Source organism: Sapajus apella, unplaced genomic scaffold (genome assembly GCF_009761245.1).
Source record: "Sapajus apella isolate SASKATOON/1434 unplaced genomic scaffold, GSC_monkey_1.0 scaffold3, whole genome shotgun sequence".
Taxonomy (NCBI): Eukaryota; Metazoa; Chordata; class Mammalia; order Primates; family Cebidae; genus Sapajus; species Sapajus apella.
Genome location: NW_022436943.1, coordinates 65,917,680 through 65,929,620, shown reverse-complemented (window position 1 = coordinate 65,929,620; position 11,941 = coordinate 65,917,680). Strand labels below are relative to the sequence as shown.

The window sequence follows — 11,941 nt, the reverse complement described above, 5'->3', positions numbered from 1 at the left end:
GGGGGGGGGGGGGGGGGATGGTGGTGTGTATGTGACCTCAGGGGTGGTGAGAGGGGTGGTTAGGCTGTGACCTGGGCAATGGTGGGCAGGGTGGTGGGGTTGCGGCTTTGGAGTCCCATCTCTTCCTTTCTCACACTGGGAGGGTTAGAGTGGCCACAGCTCAGGCGTGAGTAACCTGGAGGTGGCTAAGGACTTGTCCCCAGGCCGTCAGCATCTGTCCTAGTGCTGGGAAGCAGAGGTGAAGCTCAACCTCTGAGCTCGTCTGCTAACCCTGGCCTGACCTGGCCCCTGTCAACTCTCCCGTGGACAACAGCACCATCTAGGTGGCGAGAGCCCCAGTGCCACCTCCGTCACCCTGGCTTGAGGCCTCGCTGGGTCTGGGCCCACCCCCTCTTCTCCTCAGGGTCCTCTCGGCTGCCCACTTGCCCCCTTGGCCTGGGGGTCTGAAGCCCGTGGAGCAGGTTTCCATCTGGAGCTTTGCGGGGCACCCCAGTCCCTGCATTCCGCTGGCTCCCCTCCATGATCAAGCCCTCCGGTCACAGATGGTCCGAGGGTGCCATCTGTGCTGGAGGACAGCTGTAGTCTCGCCAGCCCACCGGCCACCTGGCCCACCTTGAACAGGCACAGATCCTGACCACCGCCCTTGGGAACAGGGAAAACAGTGCTCGGGGATGTGGGAGGGTGCGGCGGGACGGGGGTGCTGGACGGGGCCTGACCCCAACACTTGCCGGAAGTCTGCAGTCCCTCCTCTTCCAGAACCGCTGGCTTGAGGTGGCAGCAGGGGCGGGGAGGGGGTGAGGAGAGCGGACTGGGGACCCTGCCCTGGGCTCACCTCAGTCTATCCCCAGCCCAGCCACCCGCAACCCCACCCCCAGCCCTGTCCATCCCCAAGCCCCCGCCCCCGCCCCTCGCAACTCCTCTCCCTGCGTTAATCCTGCTCACTGCTGATCCAAGCAAAACGGAGTCGGCTTTCTCCCTTCTCCGCAGTTTTCTGTTGGCAAAGCAGAAAGGATGGCACGGCAGGCTCAGCTCAGCTGCCTGCCTGGGGACCACTCTGGAAATGAAGTATTGCTGCGAGGGACCCAGCGCCCGGGCAGGATGCACACGCCGTCCCTGCGCACATGCGGTCCCAGGCGCCATCTATCCCTGTGCTGCCCCTCATCCGTCATGGGCCCTGGCTCTGTCCGGGCATGGGGATCGAGGCAGGTTCACGCCATGGCCTCAGCAGCTCCTGGACGCGGGCCCCGCCCTCCCTGGCAACACTGCCCCACGCCGTCCCGTCTGTGCTCTCATGGATTGGTGCCGTCCCTGCCCTTGACCCATGTGTGACACAGTGACCCAAGTGACATGGCTGGGCCAGAAGGCGGGGCTAAAGCCATGCAAAGGGTGTGGCCGAGCCAGGCCGTCCAAGGAAGGGACACTAACCAACCCCTAAAGGCCAACATGGCGCTGGCCAGCGATGCCCAAGAACGAGCAAGCAGAACCTCAGGGGAGGAGAACGGGCTCCACAGGGCACAGTCGAGGTACAGAGGGGCAGAAGAGCACCAACACATGCATCTGTGGGGACAGCTGTACCCACTGGGAGGCACAGCCTTCGGACCAAGTGCTTCCCAGCAGTCAGCCCTGCCTTCCCCCAGCCTCAAAGCCCCACCCTGATCCAGCTTGCTCCCAACCTGGGCAGGTGGGACGGGACCCTGAGCTGCTGCCTCCTGCTAGGGCAGGTTCAGCACAGGTGCCCCCTGTGTGCTGGCCCCAGGGCCTGCTGCCCCCTGGAGGGGCACAGGCCACAGTTGGCCACGGGGATGTAGCTGCAGGTTCTGCCAGGCCTGGCATCATGCCTTTGACCGGTCCCCAGGTCTCTTAGAGCCGTGGTGACTGACGCCCCCTCCTGTAGCTGCCTGTGTGGACTTGGAGTCCTCGGGGGGCTGGACTGGGCAGTCCACCCAGGGCGTCCAGCAATCAGCCACCAGCTGCTGCGAGAGTGAGGAAGGGGCATGGTCCCTTCCCACAGCCCAGGGGCTGTCTGGCAGGACTCCCACAGTGGCTGGAGTGGCATGGTTCAGAACGGAAAGTTCTGGAGAGGGGCTCACTGCTGCCCTAGGAGCAGTCCCAAGTGGAAGGCGGGGAGGAGGACCCCCGTCCAGCCCTGCCTTGACTACAGCTCTAGGCCCCAGACCCCAAGACCTTTGCCCTCTCTCCCCAGGGGGCAGCAGGACCTCAGGGCCTCCCGCATCTCCCCTCCCCCACAGCAGGCAGTGGGGCCTCAGGGCCTCCTGCATCCCCACAGCACCCCCATGCCCCGGGCTTCCCCCACTTCACAGACGGACAGAGATGGTGACGGGAGCCAGTCCCAACCACGTGTGACTCCAACTGTGAGGCCCCTGGCTTTCTGCCAAGGGACAGGATGACAACAGCCAGTCCCAAGGGAGACCCATGAGGGGCATCAGGGGACGGGACGGCCTGGGGTGGAGAAGGGCCAGGAGCACAGGCCCAGCCTTGGTGGCAGCCAGGGAAGAGGCGTGTATGGGCAGGGGCTGGATGGGTGGGGCGCACCCCAAGGGTCTGAGGTAGGTAGAGCCCCCTCTGCCAGCCTGTGGTGGCCCAGCACCTACCTTGCAGGAGGCAGGGGGCAGCTTTGGCCCCACCTTGGGTCTGGACAGGCCACAGGAGATGGGGAATCCCTGCACCTCCCAGACAGGGCTGCCATGCTGTCACCCCCAATTAGCGCCTAATGGCCTCCTCGACGCAGTTTTATTAATCAAATTAATACATACTGGGAAGACCTTCATGACCTTGGACCATTCTGCTGAGACAGGGATTTTCCCAGGAGGGCAGGGGAGGGAAAGGGATACACCTGGACCCCCACCTTGGCTCAGGCAGGCTGGGGAGCCCCACCCTCCTGCCCAGGAAGATGGCACCGTGGCGTCTGTGTCTCTGGGTCCTCCCCACACCCCACTGGCACCCCATTTTCCTGGCTGAAGCACAAGGGAGGTGGCAGTGCAGGGTCCTGTCCTGGAATTGAAGCCTGGCACACAGGGCGGGCTGCTCCCACCTGGAGGACCCTTGGAAGGGCCTGGACGAGCAGGCAGGGGTCTTGTAGTGCTGGGGGCTACCTTGCCACCCAGGGTCTGCGGCTTGGCCCTCCCAAGCTGCACCTGCCCGTGCTGCCTCTCGGGGCTAAGTGGGTGGCGGCTGCCCCCTGGTGGCTTCAGGAATGACTCCCGCCAGCCCTGTCTCTTCTGGAACCTGCTGGGCCCTGGGGCCCTGCTCTGTGGCTTCTCTTGGGTGCAGCTCAGGCCTGCCCTGCCCTGCAGCCTTTCCCATCCCCTCCCTCTGGGAGCCCAGGCCTGAGCCCACTGCTGTCCTGGGGGTGGCATTCCTGCTGATGACCTTTGTCCACCCAGTGTACAGAGGCCTGGGGGCAGTCCCCACTTCCCCTGCTTGAGACACTGAGAACTCACAGCCCGTGGAGGCCAGCAAGAGGAGCCAGGCAGGCTGGGGGCCTGTGCTGGCCCCAGGATCAGGGAGAGGTGACATGCCCAGGAGCTGAGGGTGGCACCCATGCTAAGAGCAGGACAGCAGGGCGGGCAGCAGGTCTGGCAGCTGAGGGCTGCCATGAGACCTGGGCCCTGACACCAGGGACTCTTGGCAAAGGGGACACTTGCTGGGTTAATCAGCACAGAGCACAGAGGTCGGGGGTCCCCTGCTCTGTACACAGACGGGACAACGGGAGGTATTTCGGGGGAGGCCTTGGCTGGGACCCTGCCTAGAGGTCTGTGGGTGCCATGGACACACTTGGCTGCTGCATGGCAGAGGAGCAGGGAGCAAAGGGGTGACCAGCAGTAGTCGCTGTGCACCAGGCAGAAGCTTGGCTGGAGGCAGGACTGACACCTCAGGGTCTGTGCCCAGGGCAGCAGCAGGTGGACAGAGCCTGGGGGTACAGAGGGGAGGCTGTGAGGAGCCCCCAGGGCAGGTCAGCCCCAGAAAGCTGACCTCAGATCGGCAGAGGGACTGGCACCCTTCCTGTGTATGGGTGAAGTGGCCACGGCTCCCGTCACTGGGCTCAGACAGGTCTGACCATCGTCTTTAATGGGCAGGAAGGTGCCTGGGGCAACCTCCGGCACGGGGCAAAGCAGGCACTGCCTGCAGGCCCTCTGGGTGGGGGAGTGCTTGATGCTTCCCACCAGCTGGAGCCAGAGCTGGGGTGTGTGGGGAGCCGTGCCCTCACAGCTGCCCTGGGAGCTCCGAGGGTGAGGGTGGAGCCGCCTTCGCTGGGGCGCCGGGCTGTGAGCAGCCTCCAGTCTTGCCCTGTTGGGTCTTTCGGCTCCAGCCGAGGAGGGGCCGGGGGCTGGCCCTTGTGCATGCCGGGGTCTTGCAACCATGCTCCCTCTGGCTCCTCAGAAGCCCCTTGGGGCCCAGCAGGGCGGGCCGGCGGTCCCCCTACAGCAGGGACAGAGACTGCAGTCAGCCACTGCCGCCCGTCCCTACCTGCAGCCAGTCTGGGAGGAGGCGAGGACCCCCTGGGTGGGGCCGGCACATCATGAAACTGTTTGGGGGCTCCCATCAGGACAGCCACATAGCAGGGGCCCATGGGTTTCACCCGGCCCTGGGTCAGCCATGCTCTGGGATGGAGCGCCAGACCCAGAAGCCTCCAGCCTGAGGATACAGAGGCTGAGGGAGGAGTGAGCTGCAGCACCCTCGGGGCAGAGCAGTGCCCCCAGGTGGAGGCCAAAGTACAGGTGGCCCCTACCCAGGAGCCCCCCAGGGGAGGGTTGCCTGTCTCCCTGCCTCCCCTTCCTAATGCTGCTCAAGCATCCGGGGCAGGCCCAGGGCCAGGGTGGGGACAGCAGGGTGGGGACAGCAGGCTGGGGACTGCTCCTCAGGGCCCTGGGGCTCACCAGGCAGGGCAGGCCAGAGCCGGGCAGCAGCGACACCACCTGCAGGCTGGCACCTGCGTCTCCCGAAGCCCTCAGCTCCGCCACCACCTCCGCGTGCCTCCACCAGCGGCACGGCTGCCCGTTCACCGCCACGATGTAGTCACCCTCCTTCAGGCCTGCCGCCTGCGGGGAGACTTGGACAGTGAGACGGGGACATCATACCCTGGCGGGCACCAGGGACTCCACCTCAGGGACCGGAGGGGCCCTTACCGCAGCCTGGCCCCCCGGAATGACGGCAGCAATGAGGACAGGCGAGTCTCCCCGAAGTGTGAGACCGAAGCCGCCCTCTCCTCGGGTCAGGTGGATGGGGCCCACCAGCCGCCACCGGTTCTTGGCTGAGAACACAGACAGGGGCCCCTGGCGGGGCTCAGAGGTCAGAGGAGACCCTGCCTGGCCAGCACCCCCGCCCAACCTGAGCACCGAGGGACACCGAGGGTTCCACGAGGCAGGCCAGGCAGACCTGGACCACCAACAAGGGCCTGAGGCCACGTGCTGGTCAGAGGCACGTAGCCCAAGCTGCCAGTGCTGGAGGGCACCTGGGGACAGGTGTGCTCACCAGCCGATGGAAGATGTCAGGCCCCTTCCCCTGGGACAGGTGCGGCATCCTGGCCTCTGGCTTCTGGCGGGTCTTAGCTGAGAGGGCGGAAAGAAGAGCAGAGCTAAGCTGGAAGCCTGTGGGCACCAGCCCCTGGAATTTGCCAGGCCACAGGGCATGACCTCGAGCAGACACAGGCCCTGCCTCTGACCTCTAGGCCTGGCCACTCTGCAATGCTGGGAGGAGCGCGCCAGGTGCCCTGAACACACGATCTCCCTGCCCAAGTGGCTCCAGAAGCCCTCCCTGGAGTCAGCCATGCCTGCCCGGGCCTGTGGGCTTCCCCTCAGGGCAGAGGCTGGGGTGGGGAGGGAGATGCTAGGGAGCATGGTTGGCCCCTGGTCCCCTGCAGGGCCAGGCAGCTCTTCGGGCCCTCGAGATCACCGCCTGGAAAGTGCCACTGTGATTTAATTCACTGTGGTGACCGCGTCTTTAATGCAATCAGCCTCCTTTTCTCCAGGGTGAAAGCCCCCACCCCAGCCGGGGATGCAGCCGCCCAGACAGGCCCTGGCTGCTCACGCCGGATGTCGGGGGCCTCAGCCGTCTCGCAGAAGTCATCCTCGCAGTCGAGTTCTGAGTACTTGGCCAGTGAACGCTGCAGCGCCTGGGCGACCACGGCCCGCAGCAGGTCCACCTCCCGCAGGACACGGCACAGCGTGTGCAGCCGCAGCGCCTCCTCCTGCCCCAGGATGGCGCGCTTCAGGTGCGCCTTGCCTGCACCGGGCACAGCGCTGTCACACACCATGTGGGCCCGAGGGCCCCAGGGCTTGGCAGGAGGAGTGGGCAAGGCCAGGGCTGCAGGGCTCATCACAGCCACGTTCACTGTGGGCCTGAGCCATGGGGCGAGGGGCTGGCTGTGCTGGAGGGCTCTGCCAGGTGCAAAGAGGGGGCCAGGGATGGGCGAGCTGCTCCCAGTGGTGGCCCACCTGCTCATGGCTGCCTGGGGCTCCTGTGCTGGGCCGCCACCCATCAGGCACAGGGCATCCAGGGATAGGTCGGCGGCCTCCCCATCCGCATGGGACGGCAGGTGGCAAAGAGCATGAGGGCGGTGTGGGATGCGCTGCTGCTATTGGTGGCCACCTGAGCCCCCAGGGCACTCCATGCACAGATGCCTTACCAAGCTTCCTGCGCTCCTCCAGCTCCAGTGGCAGTGCGGGGCCTCGGGGCTCAGAGGAGGCGGGGGGCTGGAGGAAGACCTGCTCGTGTGCGGGGAGCTCTCCCTCGGTCGCTGCTGGGGGACAGAGAGGCCATGAGGCCCAGGCAGGGGCCTCTGCAGCACCACAGGCAGGCGGGGGAGGCACTCACGGGAGCTGTCGCAGAGGGCCATGGCTATGTGGTAGTGGGCCAGGGAGCAGAAGTACTCAGCCTTGACGTGCACCAGGGTGATCCAGGAGGCGGGCACGTAGTCGTGGACAGGGGGCTGGGCCATGGTCCGGTGCACGAGCCTGTACTCGGCTGCCACCTGCCGTGGACATGGCGGGCACTCGAGGGCCTCCTGCTCTCCGGGTGGTGGCTGCCTCTGCCCACTGGCCTCCACCTGCTCTGACCAACACCCCAGCAGCCTCTCCGGCACCCCAGTTCCTGCTGCCTCATGCCGTCCCCTTGAGCAGAGGCTCCAGCCCCACAGAAGCGAGGCAGATCTCACGCCTGCCTGGACCCCAGCTCTGACCCCAACTCGGCCCCACCCCCTGCACCCTGACAAGGGTGCTGTGAGCTCACCTGGGCAGCCTCCTGCGCCAGGTGCAGCTGGGCCAGGCAGTCGCAGGGAGCCATGGAGGCAGGTGGCAAGAGGCCCTCAAACACACATTCCTGGGCCTGGGCCATCATGAGCTGCTCCAGGGCGCAGAGGGACGCGGCATTCATGTCTGGGCTTGGCGCATGTGAGAAGTTCTCCCTCAGGAGGCTGAAGGCCCCTGCGGACAGAGTGAGGGAGGGTGCTCACACGCAGGCCCTGCACCTGCCTCTCTCTGCCCCACGTGGCACTCAGGGTGGCCAGCCAGGGCTGGTCCAGGGACAAGGTGGGCCCAATGTGCTCACTCAGCCCCCTTACCTGAGGAACTGACGTCCTAGCCACCCCCAGCTCCTGGCCCGCAGAAGGGGCTCTGTGGTACCCTGGCACTGAACCCTGCCCCACCGCGGCCCAGGCTGCCCTCACCAGCGGCCCTCTGGAAGGCCTCCACGGCGCAGTGGACACCCTCGACGCAGGTGCGGTCCTGGCGCGCCCCGATCTGTGTGTGTAGGGCACCAATGTTGAAAAGCACGCTGCCCTTCTCGAAGGCCAGGGCACGCTGCTGGGCCGGGACCCCAGTGAGCGAGTCATACCTGCAGTGCGGGGTCAGGCTGGGTGGAGTTCCCATGGCGTGGCAGCCAGGCCTCCCCTCCCCAGGGCACCACTGCCTGCAGTCCCTACCACTGGAAGAAGAGCCCGAGGCTCCTGGCGGGGGTGAGGAAGCGCGCATCCAGGAGGCACAGCTGGTGGTAGTAGGTGGTGAGCAGCTCCAGGCCCGCCTCGTTCCGGCTGGGAGTCTGCATGGCCTGCGGGGCAGGAGCCACTGGGCCCCACCGCCCGGCCCACCCCACTCACACACCACTCTGGGGAGCCCCTGTGGGCATCAGCACCACAGGGGGTGGGGAGGCAAAGCCAGCGGGGCCCTAGGCAGCCACAACTCCCGAAGGCCAGCAGCGTGCGGCATGGGAGCCACCTGCAGGCCCCTCCACGCCCCCCGGCTGTGTCTCCCACGTCCCTGAGACATCCACACTGAGCTCTGCCTTCTGTTCCTGACTGAGGCCTGTCCTCAGCCTCTGCTTGTGTCTCCCGGGGCTGCAGGAGGGCAGGCGGGGAACCACACACCTGCCGAAGGGCCTCCAGCTCCCTGATTTCTGCTTCATAGGAGGTGCCGTCCTCTCCGAAGTGCACCGAGATCAGCTCCTGATGGGGGGCAGGTGTTGGCGTCCGCCCTGTGCCTGGCCTCCTTCCCTGGGGTCTCCCAGCCCACCTTGGGGAAAGACTCATGGTGGAGGGAGGGTCCATGTTGCAGAGCAGGCCGGCTGCCATGTAGGATGGGGCCCTGGGCCCTGGCCCCTCAGAAGCCCCAGAGAAGGGCTGGGGGCCAATGTGTCCGGATGGACTCTGTGGGCTGATGCGGGTCAGAGCCCCTCTGGCCCTGGGGCTCCCCCAGCCCATCACAGAAGTGGAGCCTGGAGACTCAGCGCCACTTTTATGCGCATTTCCTTATTCATCCCTGTGGCTCGGAGGCCAGGACCCGTCTGCCACTCAGTGACTCGCATGCTGAACAGTCAGTGGCTCCCACAGGCCCCTGACAGGCAGTGCCAGTCTGTTTTGGGGTCTGAGCCCTTTCCAAGGCCCTCGTGGGCCAGTGCTAGGCGTGTGGCCCTGAGCCAATGGTGGCCTCCATGGGCGAGCCTGGGTCCCGTGCCCCTTCTTGGGTTTCCAGGCCCCATGGTCCCAGGGCATTGCCCGTCTGAGGGCAGGGCATGTGTTCGCACCCTCTCTATGGGATCAGCCCTGGCCTGGGGCACAGGCACCACTGTGGTCCATGAACGCAGCAGAGGCTGGGTCCCTGGCCATGTATGCCAGGTCCCTGGTATCCCTTTCACCCTTCCTCTGGGCCTCAGTTTCCCTATCTGTTCGATGAGACGGCTGGACCAGGAAGCTTCCAAGATCTCCTGGATCCCAGGGCAGGGCCGTGCCCCTTAGAGCTTGCAGGTCAGTGCGTACCTTCAGCGGTGTAGACCAGTCCAGCTCCTTGGTCTCCTTCAGGCCCAGGGGTATCATGGGGACAGTGACAGCTTCGCTACAACCAGAAGCATTGATTCCAGACTGTAAGGCCGAGCCCTGCTGGCCTCGGCAGCCCGGGTCCACTCCCAGGGCTCTGCGGCACGGTGTGCATCCCTCCCTCAGGATCCACACGTGCATCTGCCCTGGGGGGTGTTTTTGCAGCTCCTGGGGGGGGCTGCGTACCCCCCACCATCCTAAACCGCTCCTGAGGGGCAGGGGCACCTGCAAGTCCCCCTCCACTGTCCTAAACCGCTCCCGAAGTGCACGCACACTCGCGGTCCTGGCCCCATCCGCACCTCCCATGCCGGCCAGAGTCCACGCTGCCACTGAGCTCCTCCAGCTCCTCCTTCAGCAGCTGCAGGTGGGAGTTAACGTAGCTCAACTCCAGGGCGACCGTCTCTCTCACCCGGCTGTTGCTGGTGGCTCTGAGGGAGGCCGGGCAGTTGAAAGCCCAGCCCCAGGGCAGAGCCAAAGGCCCCATGCCCACTGCAGCCTTCCGGCCAGCTACCTGTCAGAGCTCACCCCACAGAGGGATGTTGCTGGCGGGGTCCGCCCCCCATGGGTGGGGCAGAGGCGCAGCAGGATCCGGGGGCTCACAGGTGATGCCTCCTACAATTCATCATCCCTGACCCCAGCCCCTGCATGTCCTGACTCCAGCCTGGGGGCACTTCCCTCAGCGCCCCAGCTTTCTTTGGGGCTCATACAGCCCTCCACAGCACTCAAACACAACTTCCTTGGATGGTGGGCAAGAGCCAGACCCCTCTCTGTGCCTGCATCAGGACCTGGCAAAGGGACCAGGGGTCCCCAAGGAAGGCCAGGATGGGGGCAGGGAGGCAGCAGGCACTGAGGGGCACTCACACATAGGCGAGGCTCACAGGTGGCGTGCTCCAAGGAAGAGAAGCGGGTCTTCCACCCCTTCCCAAGTCCCCAACCTTGGGATGTGACATCACCTGCCACAGCTCAGCCTCAACCATGCCTCTTCTGAGAAGCCCCCATGTGCACTGCTGGGGGCTCCCATGCTGCACACCCAGGGGGACACCGGTTCCCTGGCCCCTCCAGCCCAGCACAGAGGCCCATGGAGGCCTCTGTGACCCACTGTGGGATAGACACCTGCCTGGGTGGCTGCTCTGCCACCCTCACCCAGGTGGGCTCTGCTCGGGGCCCGGGGGCCTTGAGCACCCACCTGTAGAGGTTCTCAGCACCCGTCCGCATCTGCAGCTCCTTGTCGATCTGCTGGTAAATCCGGGCCCTGCGGCTCTGCAGCTGGCCACGCTGTGTCTGTGTCAGGGAGTCATGGCCCTGCAGGGAGGCCACAGGCAATCACAGCCCCGACCCCAGGGGACCCCCACAAGCCACGGAGAGGAGTGCGGCCTGGCCGAGGCTAACGGGGTGGTCACTATGGGCTGGAGCTGGGGCTGGCCTCACAGGGAGGGACCAGACAGGGCCAGTGTGAACACAGGACCCGGCCAGATCAGTCAGTGCAGAACGACGTGGTGGTGGGGGATGCTGCGGATTGTGATGGGGGTCGGGGGGAGGCTGGCACCTGCCAAGGACACCCCAGGGTCTCACCAGGCAGCCTGGACAAGCAGGGGCTCCAGGAGCCCTGAAGGAGGTGACTTGCTGCTCCACACATCCTTCCTCCTGCACTTCTGGCTTTCATTCTGGATCTCCCCTTCCCCGCTCCCCCAATTTTCTTCCATCTAACTCACCCATGCCTCTCAATCGTTCTGTGCAGGTTTAGGTGTGGGCACAAAGGACGGGGTCACCGAGGCTCTGGGGGCAGCCATCGAACCCCAGCGGCTGGTGCAGCGGCTGCGGTCTGACTTTGGGGATGGTTCTCAAAGTGAACACACACCGTGCATCCACCGTGCAGAGTCCCTTCCCATCCACACAGAAGGGACTCTGAGCCTCGAACCCATAGACTGCATCCCTGTGGCCCTACCCAGCACTGGCCATGGAGATACACAGGAATGTGCCTGGCAGGGCCCCTTTCTGAACTTCCATGGCTCCTCTGTTTTCTGAAGTGGTGCAAATGTGTTGGGGCTTAAATTTCTCTCAAGGGAGGTCCAGTTTCATGCCTCAGGCCACCCCACCCTCATGGTGTTGGGGTCCTGCCTGCGTGATCCTCACATGTCCCTCCCACCGCTCTTCCCCATGGCCACATGGGAACACCTGGCTCTCCACCCTGACAAAGTTCTTTATGTCACCTGTGGCTGTCTCCTGCGTGGGCTCCCAGGCTCAGAGTGGCTGGTTTGCCTATCCAGCACCCACTTCTTCCATACTTTGAGACCCACAATGCTGCTAAGGACAGTGACTCTCACCCAGCCCTGGGGCGAGTCTGGTCTGTGTCAGGTGTGGCCATCCTGGCCACGTCTGCCAATCAGCAGCAAGACAAGGCCTCTGGTGGCTCCTGGGACTGCTTCTCACCCTTGTTGGGGAACAGGAACCCACGCCGTCCCCTAAACTCACGCCATCCCTCAAACCCCTGCGCCGTCCTCTAGAACCCACGCCATCCCCAAACCCCTGTGCCGTCCCCTAGAACCCACACCATCCCTCAAACCCCTGCGCCGTCCCCTAGAATCCACACCATCTCCAAACCCCTGCGCCGTCCCC

The 11,941-nt window shown here is 65.2% G+C and overlaps 1 protein-coding gene across 4 annotated transcripts in view; it reads right to left on the bottom strand.

The window, feature by feature from the left end:
* Positions 1-4,058: 4,058 nt before the first annotated feature.
* The window catches only part of RHPN1 (rhophilin Rho GTPase binding protein 1), a 9,965-nt gene continuing 2,082 nt past the window's right edge, over positions 4,059-11,941 (bottom strand). Inside the window, exons 2-15 of one of the 4 annotated variants that reach the window (XM_032254990.1) lie at positions 10,512-10,627; positions 9,625-9,753; positions 9,269-9,422; positions 8,381-8,458; positions 7,940-8,064; positions 7,685-7,851; positions 7,249-7,442; positions 6,835-6,991; positions 6,647-6,760; positions 6,049-6,243; positions 5,494-5,570; positions 5,148-5,294; positions 4,899-5,060; positions 4,059-4,440 (exon numbers count right to left, since the gene is read on the bottom strand). In XM_032254990.1, coding sequence (XP_032110881.1) covers positions 4,225-4,440; positions 4,899-5,060; positions 5,148-5,294; positions 5,494-5,570; positions 6,049-6,243; positions 6,647-6,760; positions 6,835-6,991; positions 7,249-7,442; positions 7,685-7,851; positions 7,940-8,064; positions 8,381-8,458; positions 9,269-9,422; positions 9,625-9,753; positions 10,512-10,627 — 2,031 coding nt within the window. In that variant the 3' untranslated portion in view covers positions 4,059-4,224. The remainder of the gene's footprint in view (positions 4,441-4,898; positions 5,061-5,147; positions 5,295-5,493; positions 5,571-6,048; positions 6,244-6,646; positions 6,761-6,834; positions 6,992-7,248; positions 7,443-7,684; positions 7,852-7,939; positions 8,065-8,380; positions 8,459-9,268; positions 9,423-9,624; positions 9,754-10,511; positions 10,628-11,941) is intronic. The other 3 variants (XM_032254998.1, XM_032255007.1, XM_032255017.1) reach the window with 3 other exon arrangements.